The sequence below is a fragment of the Haliotis cracherodii genome, unplaced genomic scaffold, assembly GCF_022045235.1.
Source record: "Haliotis cracherodii isolate W230 unplaced genomic scaffold, xgHalCrac1.p SCAF_1, whole genome shotgun sequence".
In the NCBI taxonomy this organism is placed as follows: domain Eukaryota; kingdom Metazoa; phylum Mollusca; class Gastropoda; order Lepetellida; family Haliotidae; genus Haliotis; species Haliotis cracherodii.
Genome location: NW_027266264.1, coordinates 49,334,931 through 49,355,261, shown reverse-complemented (window position 1 = coordinate 49,355,261; position 20,331 = coordinate 49,334,931). Strand labels below are relative to the sequence as shown.

The 20,331-nt window shown below is 38.7% G+C and overlaps 1 protein-coding gene across 1 annotated transcript; it reads right to left on the bottom strand.

The window, feature by feature from the left end:
• Positions 1-1,170: 1,170 nt before the first annotated feature.
• LOC139465042 (expansin-YoaJ-like) lies at positions 1,171-18,540 on the bottom strand. Its single transcript, XM_071246739.1, has 6 exons — positions 18,439-18,540; positions 18,140-18,286; positions 17,940-18,030; positions 13,255-13,399; positions 2,464-2,630; positions 1,171-1,241 (listed from the first exon to the last, which is right to left on the bottom strand). The coding sequence occupies exons 1-6, from the start codon at positions 18,538-18,540 to the stop codon at positions 1,171-1,173; spliced, it is 723 nt and encodes a 240-aa protein (XP_071102840.1).
• Positions 18,541-20,331: the final 1,791 nt, after the last annotated feature.

Below are 20,331 nucleotides of genomic sequence, written 5' to 3'. Positions count from 1 at the left end.
ATCCAAACATGGTATTTATACCACTGTCACAATTACTTTCTGTGAATACATTGAAGTGCTTCCTTGTTTGTATTAAGGACCATTGTTAATTTTGGCGATAGGAATTTTGTGGCACATTTGCAGGACCCAGTAATGTATCTCTCTTTCTACGGATTTGGAATCCAGTACAAAAGAGGAAGTGACATCGGTTTTAGAGTCAAGGCAAATGTAGATAATGCTGATGCGTGGCATTATTTTATGTGTCACTTATTTGACGAAACCAATAATGAAGTGATGCGGACATATAACAGTTATGTTTGTAAGACCTTGTCAGTGGGAACAAACCCAAACTGTTCATGTAAGGCAGTCACACTTTAGATGGCACCTGGCTGGGACAGAATGGGTTTGTTCCTCTGGCTGTTTGTGCATTCTGCACGTGACAGCACCAAATACTGACTTAACCACTCTGAAAGACATCTTATTGGTTTATCTTCTCTTTTGGCACATATTTGGCATATGCTTCGACAAAATGCAGAATGATTTATAAAGTTGTCATCCAAATTGGTAGGAGACTGAGACGTCATCTGTGAGAATATGACCCCTCCCCCCCCCCCCCCCCCCCCCCCCCCCGATAACTTAGCTTAACTTTAAGGCATCAACAACCTTGTTTTCAAGTTCAGGAACATATTTTTCGCACGATTGGTGGAATTGGTTTCTGATTTGGCCAAACGTTTCAAAGCAATATCAAGAACTATGCTGTCCACTCGAAACTGTGCACTCTTACTGTTTGTAGAATCACCCATCAACAAAAGGTGTAGGAATCGTTTTGCTTTCTTTCAATGACAGAGTACGGTCTTGTTTTTTCTTTGTGCAGTCGCAATGATTTCTGAAAGTGATGCTACAAATCAAATCATGGTATTACAGGGAGATTGCACACGTCATCTGAAAGGTGTGAGCACACGTTGTCATTGCTGTCAGTGCGTTCTGAAATAGTGAAAGGAAATAGTTCGAGACAAAGTAACATTGATGTTATTTATTACGAGATATGACTACGGAAATAAGCGTCTAGGTTGGGAGAGTGGTTCGCTTTAATTGTAACCGTACCACGGTACTAGCATCATGGCTCATTGAGGTTGTAGCACTACTTAGAGCATAACGGTACATGGATTCCTGTGTGCTGGCATCTGAGGTTCAAGCGTGAGGAAGGCGGTTGTCACGACTAAACTGAACTCCGTGTTCGCCTTGAATGACAACATCGCTTTCTGTAAATAGAAGCAGATAATTACACGATTCGCAACACAGAAAGTTTATATGGGATTTTATTGAACTTAAACATATTGTGAGAAATGGATCGACAACACTCATCCTCGATTACCAAGTGTACTTCATTTCTATTGTGATGTCTACCGTGGACCCATTTGGCACCCTACCTTCGTTCCGGAAGTGACGTCACTGGCTTACTCTCATTTATGATATCTGGGTATCGTTGGACATCGGCCAAAACTGAGTCCCAGGCAATGACTGCTCGATGCCGGCCCCCGCATCGAGAATCCAAGATGGCGGTCTTGGTACATTTACAAATTGAATGGAAAATTACGAGTTTAAGTTCTTCCAGGTCCCTTTATCCACTTTGAAGAATCTTACTTAATAAGATACCGTAATAACGATAATAACTGTCAGTATTCTTTCTATGAATGACATTGAATTGAGCTGATATAGAATTATGAAAAGTTGGACAAAGCCCATCTCCATCAATAAACATCAGAACCGCCTCCAATGTTTATGGATGCTATACAGGACGTATCAGCTCTGCACATGGGGTTATCTTCTAAAGTAACCCACGAAACATTACACATTATAAAAGTAATTTTCATTTGTAATATTCCTTGAAGTTCCAAAATGTGGCCAACATACCATTCTCCCAGGGTACCCTGATGTCTTTTGAAAATATGCACTAACTATCTCTCGCTGATGAGTTTCAATTCAAAACAAATCCAAATACCTCTTCTGAATGCGTGTTCGGCATGGATCTACATTCAAAATTGCAACCTCCATACATTCTATCCAATAACACAACTCAGACGTTGAAGACAAGTCATTTTGCTGCGAGGATATGCTTGAGACAAGGTTCGAATCGAGTATTTAAAAAGCTACAGTATGCAGGGTTATTTATCATAACAGAATGGAGATTAAATACACTGGAGACTTGAGGATGGACATTGGAGGTAGAGTCACTGTTCATGTCTGGCAGTATTTACGCACTTATCCCGTCCAAGGAAAATGAATGTTTAATGGGCCCAGTGAGCTGTGATAGTGGTCTCCATGGAGTAATTAATCAATAGTATAACCCCAAAGCTTTGTCACAGAAGGATTATATTACAACGTAGCAAAGTCCCTGATTACACGTTTTTGTTGTTCAAATAACGTTGCATGTGTGTGTCAAACATGAACGACATCTGCTGCGACAATGACTAATGTTCTTACCTATCCTGGTTATAATGTCACGGACGGACTCCCCATTGACTGCTGTCATCTCCAGTTTGATGGGGAGCTCTACCAATCCATCGCTTAATTCCCAGAACCCATCTGCCGTGTGCTTCATAGGATGTGGTTGTCCATCGCGATCAACCATGATAGAGTTAACTGGGATTCTGGAAATAGTTAAGCACGCAGGCTTGTAATGATTGCGTGAGTTGTTTGTTTGGCAACTGTGTTTGTGTGTTTGCTTATTTGTTGTTTAAAGCCGCACTTAGCAATATTCCAGCTATATGACGGAGGTCTGTATATACTCAAGTTTGGATCAGACAATCCAGTGACTGACACCATGAGCATCGATCCACACAATTGCGATACGGTGACATGCACCAACATAGGCAGGGATCCTGAACATTCGATCTCGCCAGTCGCCTCTTACGACAAACAAAGTCGCCTCTTACGGCATGCATGGGTTGCTGAAGATCTGTTCAAACAGGATCTTCACGGGTCTAGACCGATGTGAACAGTATTGATGTTACATCATGGTTATCAGCTTATTGATGGAGCAACCCCGAAAGTGATGTAGTTCGTGGGCCTACTATACGCCTGTAAAAAAGTTAAGCATCCCCGAGGTACTGAATGATAACATGTCACCTTAACTTCGTCCTCCCAAGGCAAGGGAGTTAACTCACTTTAAAAATCCAGTTTCCACAGACAGATATTTTGAATTATTTGGTTTTTTTATCAAGGTGCTCAGGTGATTTGATGCATTTCGCGGGGTAAGGCCCGTTTTTTTCTCAATATAGAATCTGATTATCGATCAGATCGGCTTTTTTTAGCAAATGCAAGTGATATGAGAGGTGGAATCTGATTCGTCAATAGGAGGGACAGAGAAGGACATAACTCGTAATCGCCACTGGTGGCGCACGGTCGAGTCTAGAAATTCCGGCCTAGTTCGGCTAGGGTGGAAACTGGACTTTTAGAGTAATTTAAGTCCCTTGCCTCGGGAAGATGCCTTAATTTAAGCTGTAATGTCAATGATGGCTAGGACAAGGGTGGTATTACATCATAAGTATGGACCGTTCATGTTTGACGGTGACTTCAGAACCTACATTGGCATGCATGTACATCCCACTAATGCATTCTCCAAAATGAAGTCTTTTCAGGCATCACATTTGGGTATTTAAATCCACTGTTTTGCAATATTTAATCATCCCCCGTTAACATGGCATGAAGGAGGACACCAGAGGCGCAAAGATGGCAAATATTCGGACCGCACTCCACAATGTGGTCCTTAAATACAACCGGGCGTCAACATGCTACCATGACAGTAATCAGCCAATTTTATTATTTATAAATTCTATATCCGATCTTATTTTGTGTCAGTTATTTCTTGCCATTTTCCGGAACTTGTTTCATTAGTCAGTGGAAACTGAGGGGTTGAATATCGTTTTTCCCCGGTGTGTATGTTAAGTCAATGTCTATAACTAGGCAACATGTATATTGACTAGACATTTTAGTCAGTGTATATATTGACTGATTCACTGGCAGTAGATTACTTTGAATGACAGAAGGAGCGCAAACGAATTACAAGACTGGGAGTAGTAGTTAAACCCATTCTGTCCACGAACTTTGGATCTCATCATAAGATCAAAATAGATCCAAAATAAAGAGTCTGATTCGTTCCAGACATTCAGTCTAAATTTCTGTCAATATGTACACTACCTGAGAAAATCAGTCAATATACATATTGACTGAATTGGTTTGGTCAATTTACATATTGTCTGATTATAGACATTGACTGAAACATGTATACTATCATACACTACTGCCTAGGAGTTCATTGACCTAACACGCGTTGAGAACGCGTGCAACGGGTGTGCATGTAACACGGGACCAGGTTTCAGTTGAATTTGACAAATGTATCAAATGAATAGTGAGATAAAACAAAACAGTGAGATGTAAATCTTGAGTTAATGAGGAGCCATTGACCTGTGTTCACTAGACCATAAACACAAGGTCGGCCCGTCTTCGGTTCGGTTGCTAGAATTTTATGGCATGGCCCATTCCACGAGGGTCCAGTCTAGCCATTGGGACTAGCCGACAGCAGAACAGTAGTGAATTTAGATGCGAGTTTATTGCTAGGGGAACACCGAGTTGACATGATTGTCGCGGGTTGGTAAATGTTCGCCATTGATGAAGTCATTGTTTGTGGATTGCGGACATATTCGTTTTACGTTTTGGCAACATGAGTCATTCCAGGTGATTGCAAATATTACGCCTTTCGTACGTCAAATGTATGCTTTAGATCGTACAATTATAATAGAGATGTCACCACACCTAATGTCATATTTTGTCACGTAGGGATATGTCCCATTTCACCACTCCTCAATTTCTGTTTTGCATTTTGTAAGAATTAATAAGAGAATGTTTTTGTGGGGGATTCTAATATGTATCACTAATTCTAAGAGAAGATTGGTAATGAATATGAACAGCCATGTTGTCTGACTTTGATAGAATTTGAGATCTTCACAATCACCGGGTGTGACCCCGTTAGGGTTTGTGATGTTAACACTTGCCAAATGACCATAATGAGTATTGCAAGGGATACCAAGGGTAACAATTTATTATTAAAGGAAATTGGTTGTGGGTAATCCTTTCACGTTGGTGGAAGGAAGCCACTCAACCAGGTGGTGACAATAGTTATGCGCAAGGCTCGGAATCGCGAAAAGATCATCAGAGATATTGATGGTGGCTGGACATACAGCATACATCATGTCCAGTGTATGCAGGGACCTCGTCTTTGTTTCACTCGGTATTTGAAACTTTGATATACAAGGCTACGGCCACCACGCCATTCACAGGTGCATATGTCTATTTACAATGAAGTTGTTTGGCGTTCCCAGTATTTATATACCATCTCACTGATTACTTTAACTGGTCACTGCAAGCGCTTTAATTATTTAAATTTCAGTGAACTTATTCACATGTTAGCTTTCATAGATTGAAGCTTAGTTAGAATCCTTGTGTATCTGCGAACTGGTCTTCCAACTGGTGACATTTTAGTGATGGATGAAGTTTAATACTTTTGGACTAAATGTAACATGGCTGCTTTTACATTTCTTATACAGGTGTTTGACTGCCTCACTGATTCATGATCAATTTCATTTTTTATTGTGTAAACAAATCCGTCACGCTTGCAACAATAGATTAATAAGTTGATAAATTTGGACAGCAATTACCGATTAACAACTTAAGACATAGAAACAGGGAGTTGATATATAACCAAAGTTATGGTTCTGTTGAAACGCTTGACGTTGGAGTAAATGACAGCAACTAATTTGAATATTCCCCAGTAATATTATACAATACGTCATTACCCATAACCGTGCCAGAGACAATTCCCAGCTATACATTGTAAGGTCAATCGCTTTTGACATGTTTAAGAATAAACTCAATTTAAGGCACTTGGCAAGTCAAAACTGGCCGCCCTGATTATGTTTTTAGGTCAGACATAGATATTATTTGTTACCTAGATGTTATTACAATAAGCGAATATGTCCACAGTTTGTTTAATTGTACAAAAAACGGGTGTTAAAAAGCTATCAACGTTTTCTTTTATTGAACATAATATTTTCATTGTATTGATGTAAATAATCTAGCCTGCTGCCCATGTAACTTAAACATAAGTAAGGATAAGATTTATGATTGAACAACTTCTTTATTACAATTAAGAGCGACGTTTCGGTGTAGGTTCTAACACCGTTATCAAGCAAGTTTACCAACACCGAAACGTCGCTCTTAATTGTTTTAAAGAAGTTGTTCATCCATAAATCTTATCCTTTCTTAGTACTGCAACTTCTACATGCCTATCAAAGAAGTAACTTAAACACATATATGTATGATCTTCACATGCCACTGTGTGTGGCCTGAAAAGCAAATAAAGTTATGTCTTATGACCTCTATTATCCCTGCTGACGCTATCATAATGTTCAATTTCAGTCTGCCACATCATGCGTGAATAAACGTTATACAAGTGTTGATAAAGTACACTGACGCAAGCGTTATACAAGTGTTGATAAACCACATTGCCGCAATTAAGCAAAAAATATTTGATGTGGGCAAATACCTGGCTTGTTGACATGAAACATTCTAGTTAATTGTGGATACACTGGGCTATCGTATTTTTGTGTTACTAACTGATCCCTTATTTGCTAAATAAAAACGGGTATTACCAACATAAGTCAGCAAACTGAAAGATTTACTGCCTGCTACATTCCTTATATAGGCTAAACGGTCCTGTTTGTATGTACTAGACGTAACATTAGAAGGCTAATAAAGTCAATTTTAAGCCAGTACAGGCTATGGAACCGAACGATAATATGTCCAGAACGCATATGTTGTGTATAGGATGATGTCTATGCCCTGAAATGTTAGAACGTTAGATCACGAGGGCTAAACATTAAAGTAGATACACGAGAGTTTGGACTCTGGCTGTGTAACACCACATGCGGTTTGATATCAGTCTCTGACATGAGAGATTAGGTTAATTAAACACAAAATTTTGCTTTCACCTAAAGTATTGTGAGAACTGGGGAGCCAATAAGCAAGTATTGCACCCATTCACAAACGGAAGCATATTATAGTTGATATAGTAGATGTTTTCAATAATCTGAACACATGCATATCAACAATAAGCAAATTAACAAGTCCAATAAAAATTCTTTGCTGCATGTTAATGTTTTTTGTTTTACCCTTGCCTTAATATATCATAACAGAGTGAGAGAAGGTTTGGGATTCCTCTTGAAAGTACTAAATTAACAACTGTTCTTTTCTGAACAGAGAGGTTTTTATGATAAAAACATTGACTAGCAATTTCTTCTCTCATTTTCCAATGTAGTTCACTTCAAGTTTCTTATCTTTTCCTTAACTGTAAAGAAAAACGCCAACGTGATCACAAGGTAATAGGCCTGTTCCATTAGTTATTGGAAACGTTTAAGAAAATATTTCCTTTCTCCCTTAATCCCATCTTTCATGCACTCAAAATGTCAAACATATACTTAGATAAAATCTTCATATAATCCATACAATAAATAATGTTTATTAATTAGGATATGGACGTGTGAAGACAACAGTCCCTTTGAATATTTCTGATTTAAACACAAATTTGTGTACAACTTGACAGGTTATAATAATATGAATATCAAAATTCACCACCACTTGCCAAGTTCACTGAAATGTCACCAGTGGGACGTTGTTACAGATAAACACGGATTCCCACCAAGTCTGATCTTCTTTCACATAGAATGCATGAGTGACTTCTTTCCATCAGCATTACACACAGGCGAGGAAAAGGGCTAAAAATCCTGAACATATCCTGTATACATGGTATTAAGTACTTACTATCAATTTCCTTTAATAATAAAATGTTACCTTTGGCAAGCTCCAATATAATACTCAGCAGGATCATTTGGGCAATTGTAAAAATCACAACCCCTAATGTGAAACTGTCCACATGGCCACACCCAGTGATTGTTAAGATAACAAAACCTAGCTACAGTCAGACAACATGACAGTCTATATTCATTTCCAGTATCCTCCAATAAATAGTGGGTAATGTCAGAGTAACACCCTCTGAAAAGATACGTCAAGTCCCCCACCAAACATCCTCTCTTTAACTTTTACAAAAAACAACAACAAAAAGTTGGGTGTGGGGAAATGTCCAGTATTGAATATCAAGAGAACTATTTTTGTCGTAACGAGTTACGGTTCTTTTCTGAATACCCCTGTGGACCTTCTATTATAAGAAATATATCTTTTTGTAGACCTTTCAATTCAGGTGTTTGTATGCTACTACCGTTTAAATGTATCTTATTTTACCGTTTCAAAAGGTGTTGAAATATGTTACTGTGTCCAACGTATTTAAGTCTATCTCCACACGCTGCGCTTGTTACAATAACATTCATATATTATCATCATCAATTATAGCTTTTACGTCGAAATACAATCTTGTATTTCGTCCACACACGCACGCACGCACGCACGCACGCACGCACGCACGCACACACACACAGCCATGTAATCATACGTAATCATACTGAATAGGTAGGGAGTCAGTATGTTTCAACTCTTTATAACCGGTAACTGTCTGAATGGAACGTCTGAAAACAACGGGTTAACCGTTACACAGTAATTCGGGGTGATGTTTCTTGTGCTACAGAATCAAAGTACCGTTGTGCTACATGTATATATTAGATGATACGATGATGTGTCATTCCCTAATCAGTACTAATGTATAGCATAAAACTACACTTAAAACTAGACACATGTTAACGATAGTAATGACAGAGAGATTAATAAACGCAGGTCGGGTCAGTATAATTTCATTGGTTAATCATAAGTTGCCATTTTGTAAACAGTTTTTGAAAAGATGGAAGAAATGATGGTGCAGAAAAAAAGATTAGCAATTAACACTGTTACCGTGATGCAATCGCGTTACTCAATAATCCACAAAAAACAATATGTGGGGCGCCTTTTTACTATTTATTCCATATTTTATATCAACAATTCATTTATGGGTACCAAAGAATGAATTTATATCACAAGTATGATTTTATTATCCCATGAAATGTTTATTGATACCGCAAATCGATGTTTAGATATCATAACAGAATTTATCAAATAATGTACTTTATCATCTAAAAAATCGAATAAGGTATGATATCTATGGCTTTCGTCTCCGTGACCTTATGCCACTTTTTTACAGTTCGTGTAGATAGGTACAATGTTAACATTTACATATATAGTCATATTCAGTCGATGTATCTACATATGTGTAACGGCAAGCTTCTTCCCTTTATTTAATCAGTTTTCCACCTGGCTCTGAATGTGGGACACATGTTTTAGAATTACATATGTATCTTGTTATAATTGTATTTTTATGCGATTTGAATATTTATATTAACTATTGTACTTACACAATGTACTACGTTTTACGTGGGACGTTTTATATTTACATGTCACCATATATTACCATTATTGCTTGTTAGCTAAACACAATTGACAAATACTCAAAAACAAATGACTAGTAAACTAATAATATACGTTGAAATAATATATTGCCAATGCCAAAATGATGTATCAAGGATCAAGTAGAAGATATATTGACAGTAGCGCTGGGAAACTATTCAACAAGCCAGTGAAAACAAAAGTGCTTTTGCTCAATGTTCATTATGCAACGGCCATCTTCTACACAACCCCGCGCTCACGTCTACAGGTTTCTTCCTGTGGTACGGTAATTAGTAGAACCCTCTCGCTCAAGTGTATCTTCCATGATATAACCTACTCTCATTAATTAAATGCTGCTCTTTTCCAGGGAATTATAAGATGAACAAACCATGGTTTGGAAAGGAATGTATAAATGCTAGAAAAAGTTTTTACAAAGCAAAACGCCGCTTGAAAATATTTAATTCTATTTATAACAAACGCCTGTTAAAATATGAATGTAAGGCTTATAAGAAATGTATGGATAAGCATATAAAACAATATAAAGATAACTTAGGTAAAATGTTAAGAGAAAAACACAAACACTCTCCAAAAGAGTTTTGGAAAATGTTGAAAGGAGATAAAAAAGATGACAATATTTGTCCTTAAATTGAAGAATTTTACCAGGTTTTTAAGTCACTCAATGAAACAACTTCTGAAGACCCGGAAATGAAGGAATGTACTATGGATACTCAATATGAAACTTTAAATGGAGATATCACACCTGATGAAGTTATGATAGCAGTAAGAGAACTAAAGAGAAATAAAGCATCCGGTATTGAGTTTATAGAAAATGATTATTTTATTGATAGTATTGATTTATTAACCCCTTTGTTAGTTGAACTATTTAACCTGATATTTGAAAAGGGTATACTTACAGAATCTTGGTTAGTGGGTATAATTAAACCGATTTACAAGAAAAAAGGTGACCCACTTGACCCTAACTCGTATAGGCCAATCGCTATCCTTAGTTGCTTTGGAAAACTAATCACCAGAATTTTAAACAACCGTTTAACTAAATTCCTAGATAAAAATAATATTGTATCACCTGCTCAAGCAGGATTCAGGAAATCTTTCTCAACTGCTGACAATATATTTGTAATTTATATGTTTTTGCAAATTTTAAGAAAAAATAAACAAAAATTATACTGCGCTTTCATAGACTTTACTAAAGCTTTTGACACTGTTTGACGAGTGGGATTGTGGAGGAAAATGCAGACTATTGGCATCAAAGGTAGATTTCTTACGTTAGTTCAAAATATTTTTAAAAATATTAAATCGTTGATACAGTGTGATGATAAAATGCAGGTTACTTTCCTTGTAATATAGGTGTCAGACAGGGAGAAAACCTATCCCCTCTATTATTCTCAATTTTCATAAATGACGTGGAAATCTTTTTGCTTTCATCTGGGTGTGGAGGAGTTAATCTCAACTATGATGAAGATAAAGACTTAATTGTATGGATCCAATTCATAATTCTATTGTATGCAGATGATGCTGTATTTTTTTATGAATCACCAGAAGGTTTACAAAAAGCTTTGGACACTTTTAATGAATATTGTGAAGAGTGGAAATTACATGTAAATATAAATAAAACAAAAATTGTGGTTTTCGTGGGTGGCACATCGAAAAATTCGAAACATAAATTTCACTATTCTGATAAAACTCTAGATATTGTCGACACTTATACGTATTTAGGAATTGTACTTCACAGGAATAGAAAACTAGTATCAAGTCTTTTGTCCCTCAGTGATAATGCTTTGAAAGCAATGTTTTGCCTGATAAAAAAAAATCAAGAAATTTAAATTTACCTTTGGACTGTGTATTATCAGCTTTTGATACCAATTGATTACCAATATTAACTTATGGTTCAGAAATCTGGGGCTTTGAAAGTTTAGAAATTATAGAAAGAATACATCTCAAATTCCTCAGACCTATCACAGGATTAAGAAATTCAACTCCTCGTTATTTGATATATGGCAAATTAGGTAGGCTACCATTAAGAATAATAATTTGTAAACGAATGATATCTATCTGGCACAAATTAACATATCATGCTGGTGTGTATAAACTTTCACAGCTGTTATATCAATATCTGTCAATTAATGGGAACAAGACTACTGCATCAACAAATCCCTGGGTTAGATGTGTTATGGATATATTAGACAGTATTGGATTATCTTATGTATTTAACAATCCGTCAATTTGCACAACAAAGTGGCTAGTGCCAGAAGTAGAGCAAATACTTAAAGATCACTTTTTCCAGAAATGGAGAAGTGACGTTAATTCTAGTTCTAAAGGATTATACTATAAACATTTAAAGGACACTCCGGTTCTCGATAAATATCTTCTATTGCCAAAATGAATAGCAATACCAATGCTACGATTTTGAACCTGTAATCATAATTTACCTAATGAGACTGGCCAATGGAAAAATATTCCAAAGGAAAATAGAACTTGTAAATTATGTAATTCCCCATCTATTGCTGATGAATTTCACTACTTATTCAGATGTAATTATTTTAAAAGAGAGAGGCGAACATTTCTCTCATCATATTATACTGAATGGCCAAATATTATAAATTTGTAAAACTCTTATCAAAAACAAAACACAGGATTTTAAAAAAATATCGAGAATTATTGTAAAAATGTCCATTAGTATTAAAAATGCTAGGTAATCACATGTTGTTATTAACTGCCATCTTGTCTGCTTTTTGTACATATGCATAATTATTTATTGTAATATGCTCTTGTACCACCTTTTGTGGTTTCTGAGAATAAACTGATTCTGATTCTGTTACGGCTATGGAGCTAAGACAAAGAGACCCAACCATCATAATGTAATAAGGGTATTAGGATTTACTAGGATCGTGTATTCTCTTGACACCATCGCAAAACATCATGAAGAAGCCACACCAGTACTCATATTTTCCTACAAAATCACACATCTAAAAATGAGACATCCGCAAGTACAAAAAATAACATGTGTATTAGCATTTTCCGTTAGGATATCAAAAATGTCTCTCCTTGTTACCACCACCAAGATCAGCTTAACAGGGGTCCTCCTTTGGTCAAAAGTTTGTTCCCCTCTAATGAGTGTGTCACGCGTTGCACACGAGTGACGAACGGGATGCACACGGTTTCTGTAAGGCGGTGCCCATGCGTGTAAGGGGAATGAACTTCTAGGCGGTTGTGTACATCGGCGAAACCCACAGTCACTGGCATGGGACTATTTATTTGCTTGCTTTGTAACGCCGTACTCAGCACAATTGCAGCTGTATGACGTCGGTCTGCACCAGACAATCTAGGGATTGATATTCTGAGTACGCCCCACACCATACGATGACACTCAGTCAACCAATTCTTTGTGATTGACCACCCAATCCATTTTGTTACCTCTCAAGACAGGCATCAGTTGTTGTTGGGACCAATTCTAACTGGGAGTCCCAACGGGATTGGTGGTAAAATGACACGGCGGATACTTACACGTCTAAGGGATGGGACTTAACATAAACCATTCACCCGTTCAATTGAATGCAACATCAATGTCAATTTCTTATTTTAGAAAGAAGTAGAACATTGCGGTATAGGTAATTCTAAGAAGCAAGGCTGTAGGTTACCGTAATATATTAGGTGTTATATGCGAGGCTATTCTCGTGGAGTGGTCATATCAGAAAGTGATGCATATGAAGATGATACAAGCATGTGGTTATGGTTAAGGACATGGCGATACGACTGAACAGATGTGTTACTGACCTTGCGTTCCTGACCTGGAGCTTGATGTACCATGGGTTACTTCCTTGAAACTTATACTCTATTTTGGTGTTTCCGACCGGACACTGCACAGCCTGGATCTCCACCTCCCAACTTCCATCACCTTCTTCCGCGAGGTCAATGTCACCTGCAATGGGTCAGCGTATTGGTTGAGTGCGTTTTGGACTGGATTGTCGGTAACATCACAACGTGACAGCTTAATATGGGAGGAAATCTCGACAGTCGAACACATTTGCTGCTTTGGTGAAACCGTCTGCACTAGTATGGTGCTGACAAACCTAGAAACTCAGATCTGGGATTCGAATCGACAATCATATCCTTCTTGCACGCCTAGGGATGTGAATCTGCAAAATGAGTTGATTGCCATTGGTGAAACCCCTTAATCCCATTTCCCCTACAACCCAGTTCCCCTACAATTAGTTAAAACAACACACAGCATTTACCTGTTTGGCATTATGGCATAAAGGAGAGATTAAGGTCTGGAGTAGAGGTAGTAGAAATGAAAGGGGTAGAGCTTCAGGGGATTAGGGGACTTAAAGGAAAGTTTTTAAAAAAAAATTAATGTAAGTGTAATGAAAGATGTCTGTATGATGAGAAGACAATTTTTAGAAATTACAAAAATAACAATAGGAAGAAACAATTACTACACTTGTTTCTTCCATTACTGCCAGGCGATATGGAGGAAGGTCCAGGATCTGGGACTAGCTGTCGCGTATCGAGAATATCCTGAAGTCTGCAAATGGATAAGAAGAGCAGCTGGCCTACCCCTACTCTCCCAGAACAAGATCCAGGACACGTGGGTTGACGCAATGGACAACACACCAGATGTACCAAGAGCTGTCGCCTTCAACGACTACATCGTCACTACCTGGGTCGACCACGAAGCACGATTCCCCCTACCACTGTGGAACCATCACGGTACAACAGGTCCCAGGACGAACAACAACCTGGAAGGCTTTCACAACCGACTCAACCGAGGTCTCCCTCACTGACATCCCAACATCTACCGATTTGTGGAGGTAGTCAGGATGGTGGAACAGGCAGAACGAGCTAAGATTTTACATCTCAACTTTGGAGCAGCTCCAAGAGTCAGGAATAGAGTGTACAGAGAGGTGGAGAACCGTCTCTGCCGCCTGAAGGACGAGTTGAATAGAGAGGTGAAATTCCCAATGCAGTTTTTAGATGCGGTTGGCCATCTCCTCAGGCTGGGATAAAGAGTGCACTGAACATTTGAGATGAAATTTATCATAATGTATTATGAATTATGAAAAATGAACATTTTATTATAATGTATTATAAATTATGAAAAATATTTTTTTTATTATAATGTATTATGAATTTTGAATAATATTGTAATCGTAATTAAATATTTATGTCAATTTATTCGTGTTTCTTGGGTTGTTCCATTGTATGAAATAGGTAACAGACTAGGGATTAGCAGTGCCATGGATCGTGAACTTTGTTGTCTTAAGCTGTAGGGGAAATGGGATGTAGGGGTTTTGGGAGGTTACCGTGACGGTACCGCCGGTATTTCTCAAACTTTCTGAGAATAGTTTAATCGGAAACGTACAAGACGGTCTAGGTACAGGCATATTTAATCCAGACGAATAATATCCGCACTTTTCCAAGGTTTCAAGCTAAGTTCTGACCAAGCGTCACAGCGAAGGAGATGGGCAGAGCGAAATATGGGATAAAGGAATACAGGGGGTGGGGGAGATAGAATAATAGGGGGACACACACGGAGGGACACAGATAAAGAGAGGCACAAATTAACAGGGGAACACACACAGGGACACAGACAAAGAGATGGATACACACACATATGGTGAGATACGAAGAGACACAGGCTAACAGGGAACACCCCGGCACAGAGAGGGAGGCAAACGAAGAGAGACACAGACTAACAAGGGTACACATACCGGTAGGGAATCAGACAAAGAAAGACACAGACAAACAAGGGTACACACAGAGAGGGCGCCAGACAAAGAAAGGGATATACACAGAGGGAGGCAGACAAAGAGATACACAGACAACAATGGTACACACTGAGAGAGGGACGCAGACAAAGATAGGGACACACAGAGAGGGAGACAGACAAAGAGAGACACGGATTTACAAGGGTACACACACAGGTCGACAGAAAAGAGAGAGTCTGACACAGACTAATAAGGGTACACACACAGAGGGACGCAGAAAAAGAGAGATACAGACTAACAAGGGTACACCCACGTAGACAAAGAAAGGGGTACACACAGAAGGAGGCAGTTAATGAGAGACACAGACTAACAAAGGTACACACTGAGAGAGGGACGCAGACAAAAAGAGACACAGACAACAAGGGTACACACACACTGGGCGACAGACAAAGATGGGGATGCACACACAGAAGAAGGCAGTTAAAGGGAGACCCAGATTCACAAGGGTACACACACACACACAGAGGGTGACAGACAAAGAAAGACACAGACTAACAAGGGTACACACACACAGAGGGCGACAGACAAAGAAAGACACAGACTAACAAGGGTACACACACACACAGAGGGCGACAGACAAAGAAAGACACAGACTAACAAGGGTACACACACACACACACACACACACAGAGGGCGACAGACAAAGAAAGACACAGACTAACAAGGGTACACACACACACACACAGAGGGCGACAGACAAAGATGGGGATGCACACACAGAGGGTGACAGACAAAGAAAGACACAGACTAATAAGGGTACACACACAGAGACGGAAGCCGAGAAAGATAGGGATACACACAGGGGGCGACAGACAAAGATGGGGATACACACACAGACAAAGAAAGACACAGACTAACAAGGGTACACAAACCCACGAACACGGTTATGAAAGGGAGGGCACAACGAGAAGGAGTTGTTTATCGTAACCTATTGTCCCTGCAGAGTTTTATTGTACGATAAACAACGACCACGAGTCGTTTATGTATATTTTGAGAATTTTTAAGAATGTTAATAATACATGTTATTGTCGTAACTGCTTTCGGGCGTCAAGTGCGACCCTACTACAGTTACTAAATGTATTGCCGTTCCTGGTCCTCATGGTCAGTTAAGCCATGACTGTGCAACTCGCCTGGTGAGCATCGGCTCAGTTCCGTCAAGGAGTGCTTGGTCTAAAGACGCTTACTCAAAGTTGTCTCCATCAACATTCATACTCGCATAATAAAGAAACGCAACACCAGCTTTATACTCACATAGTTTTACTTACTCTCAGCCCATCCATCAATACAGGACAGGATCAGACCGGCCAGACTCGTTACTAAATGGGGAAAACTTAGAACGATCGGGATTCGACTCGATCGATCTCCTAATGTTGAAGATATCATTTTATAGTGTTCGGGCCTGGCCTGTCCTAGTCACATGTCACAATACCTCATTTTGATTCGTTAAATGTTAGATCTGACCATGAACTCATGTGTGTCGTAATCGGAAAAATACAGAAGCCTACGTGCCAGATTGTTCATCTCTCTGTTGATTTTGTGACTCGCATCCGGAAGCTCCAAATGAAATATACCTTGAAACTCTCTATTTGTTTCATTACCTAAAGGACGATAACCAGGAACCAATCCAATGACAATTATGAAATGTTCAGAATACACTTGTGATAAATATGAAATGTCTTTTATATATTGATTCCTTTCAAACTAAAAGTTCTGTCACAAACTATATCTAACGCAACTAACGCAGCTATAACGGTTTTATTTGTTACCATTTTCTAATGTTTTTGAGATGCATTTTTAACCTTATAACATTATGTACAAGTTTTCACAAACTATCTACAAGTATGCAAATGATGAGGACTCCCTGAATACTATCGGATCTCGGCAATGTCGGACCAGTGCATTTAAAGGACAACTGGGTATTTCCCGCATATTCTCACAATCCTCACGTCGATTCCGTGTAACTTTCCTCTCAATACCGATTTCATATCTCTCTCCCGCTTTTGAATGTGGTCGTTCGGTCATTGCGTTCATCTGCGTTGCCCAGCTACATCTATGGGGAACAACTCACTAGACACTTCTCTCTCAAAAATAACGTGGTCCAATTTACGACGTCATCAAGTTGTCAGCGAATGTTCGAATCTGCAGAAATGACGTCATGAAAGAACATGTTTTATCGTGAAATAAACCACCCTTCGTTCTAGCGCAGCTATCTTATATTTAAGAAATAAACGACGATTGGGAGTTGCTTATCGTGCAATAAAACACTGCAGGGAGAATAAACCATGAGGGGCGCATATGTGATGGACAACGGCCATGAGTCGTGTATGTCTCATATGTGATATCAGCATTATGTACAACCTCTTTAGGATTTTAATAAACTGTTCAAGCTTTAAAAACAATTACCTGTATTCAAAAAGTCATGACTCCCTGAATACAATCCGACCTCGGCAATGAGGTCCATTTATGAACGGGGAAGGGGGTATGAGTGCTGTATTTCCCGCTAATAACAATGTTTCAAGGTAAAAAATAGCCACGCTTTGTTCTTCTTTGTTGTATATATCACTAAAAAGGCTGTATATAATGTCGATATATAAGAAATAAACGACTCATGGTCGTTGTTTGCCGTACAATAAAACACTGCAGGGAGAATAAACCACTTGGGGCTGCCCCTCAGGGTTACGCGTTACGTACCTTCTTTACATTCTGGGCAAATGTCGTTGACAAATACGTAGAAGTCTCCTTGTATGGGGTCTGATCCTGTACCCACCCCTTTACCCCGCACCTGCAAGAACAAACACCACGAACTATTTTAAAGACACAGATACATTTAAAGTGTTGTTTTACAGAATGATAACTACTGACTTTGATTAGTTCATAGAAAGAAAGCCTACCCTGAAGCACATGCCACAGGCAATAGATCCCGAGTACTGTTCCGCATTTATAGCCACCAGGCTCTTGATCCGAGGATGTGTAGCAACAGGTGGGAAGTCCGGCCCCATCTGACACGCCCCGGTTTGTCCTCTTCCGACGTAGGTCCCCTACAACATACAGTGACGCGACACGTAAAGATATCTTTCTTACAAATAGATCAACACATTGAATTAAATATTTTACACCAACAAAACTGAACACTAATGTCCGAGCGAATGCATTGACTTGTTAAGCGTGGTTTATTTTTTTAAACACTTACCTCCCCACTGAATCTCTGAACATACAGACTGAGAACGGCTTTGTTGTAGGCCTGAACACTTCCCAAACAACACATTATGACTGCAGCTATAATAATATCCATGATGAATAGCCCTTTAGATCCAAAACTACTCTTAGCGATATGGAGATTTTCAATTTTGCGATGCTGATAGAACAACCATGGACTTATATAATCTCCCTGCATTAGCCATGTTTACAATGTGATTCAGACATGGGAGCTAAATGCTGAATGTTTTTTCCGCGACGGAACATCACACAGGGAGGAAATGGGGGGATTATCAGCGGACACAAATCAAATTTCGAGGGGCAACTTGGCTACTTTGAAGAATGTTTATTTTCACGTACCTCTTGTCTCAAAATGTAAAGAAGGGCGGCGCGTTTCTTTTTTCAGATCTTAAACCTAGACAGCGTTCATATTTTCAGTTTGCAGTAGAGACTCGTGGGTTGGAAAAACATGTGTTTTTTTCATTCAAACTCAAACTATATCATCAAGGGAAGTACGTGAAAGTTTGAAGAGAAGTCAACCGCGACGACCGTATGGCTAAGCTGAAAGTAGAACAGTTTAAACGCCAGTGTCATTAATTTCACCAACGTAATGGTTTTCCGTTCTTTAATGTTTATTGTTTTTGTCAGTGAAGACCAGTTCAGGTTAAACTCTTTAATGCCTCAGAAATAAGCATTGTTCTTGTTCTGCCAATACAAAATCGGTTAATTTATATTTTGAACCTTGTTAGAACACGGTATTATCTGCCATAATCGAGACGGTAATAAACACAGCAAACAATTTACAGAAATATATACTTGTATTTGGTCTGGTTTTGGAAAAAATAAAATAACGTTGGTGAATTGAATACAGATAGATATAGTTAGCGACAAACGTGACTAAATTGAAGTCACTGTGATGTTCTCGTGATGAAGATACACACACGAATAACTCGAAGTCACTGTGGTGTTACTGTGATGTAGCAACAAACATGACTAACTCGAAGTCACTGTGGTGTTCCTGTAATGTAGCGACAGACATGAATAACTCGAAGTCACTGTGGTGTTCCTGTAATGTAGCGACAAACATGACTAACTCGAAGTCACTGTGGTGTTCCTGTGATGTTGAGACAAACATGACTAACTCGAAGTCACTGTGATGCTCTAGTGATAAAGTGACACACATGGATAACTCGAAGTCACTGTGATGCTCTAGTGATGAAGGGACACAAATGGATAACTCGAAGTCACTGTGATGTTCTCGCGATGAAGCTACAACCATGAAAAACGCGAAGTCCCTGGAATGTTCTTGTGATGTAGCGACAAACATGACTAACTCGAGGTCACTGTGATGTTCTTGTGATTTAGCGACAAACATGACTAACTCGAAGTCACGCAAATGTTCTTTCGACGATGCGCCAAGTATGATTACATCTGAGTTACGCGCACGTTCCTCTTATAGACGGTGACGTATGTTATTTCAAAAACGGATATCAATTGGAGGTTTATTAATTTGTTTCCAAGACCAATTGATTAAAACTGTATACGGGAATGTTATATGTATATATGGTATGCTTATGATAGTGTCGAAATCGAACAATGGACATGGCTTTCGATCATTTTTTCCCCCGCTTTTAATCAGACCGATAGACATTCACTTCATCTACGCAACAAATGTCAACTACTCAATTTGAATATTTGCAATGTTTTACAGTATTTGAAGAATTGACCTTAACTTAGTATGTGTAGCCCACATTATTTTGCTTCTTTACTCAAATGTGAATGACAGTGAGATTGTCTATCGTGACGTATGCAGTTGTAAATACTGATCTTTATTATTTTCATAACATGGTTATTATAACATGATTGAAGTTTAAAATGTTTTCCTGTA

Excerpts from the sequence above, each read along its gene's own strand:
- LOC139465042 (XM_071246739.1), bottom strand. The coding sequence starts at position 18,540 with ATGGATATTATTATAGCTGCAGTCATAATGTGTTGTTTGGGAAGTGTT. Across the intron at positions 2,631-13,254 it reads CTCCAGGTCAGGAACGCAAG|AATCCCAGTTAACTCTATCA; the intron begins GTCAGTAACACA and ends AACTATTTCCAG. Across the intron at positions 1,242-2,463 it reads TGACATTATAACCAGGATAG|AAAGCGATGTTGTCATTCAA; the intron begins GTAAGAACATTA and ends TTCTATTTACAG.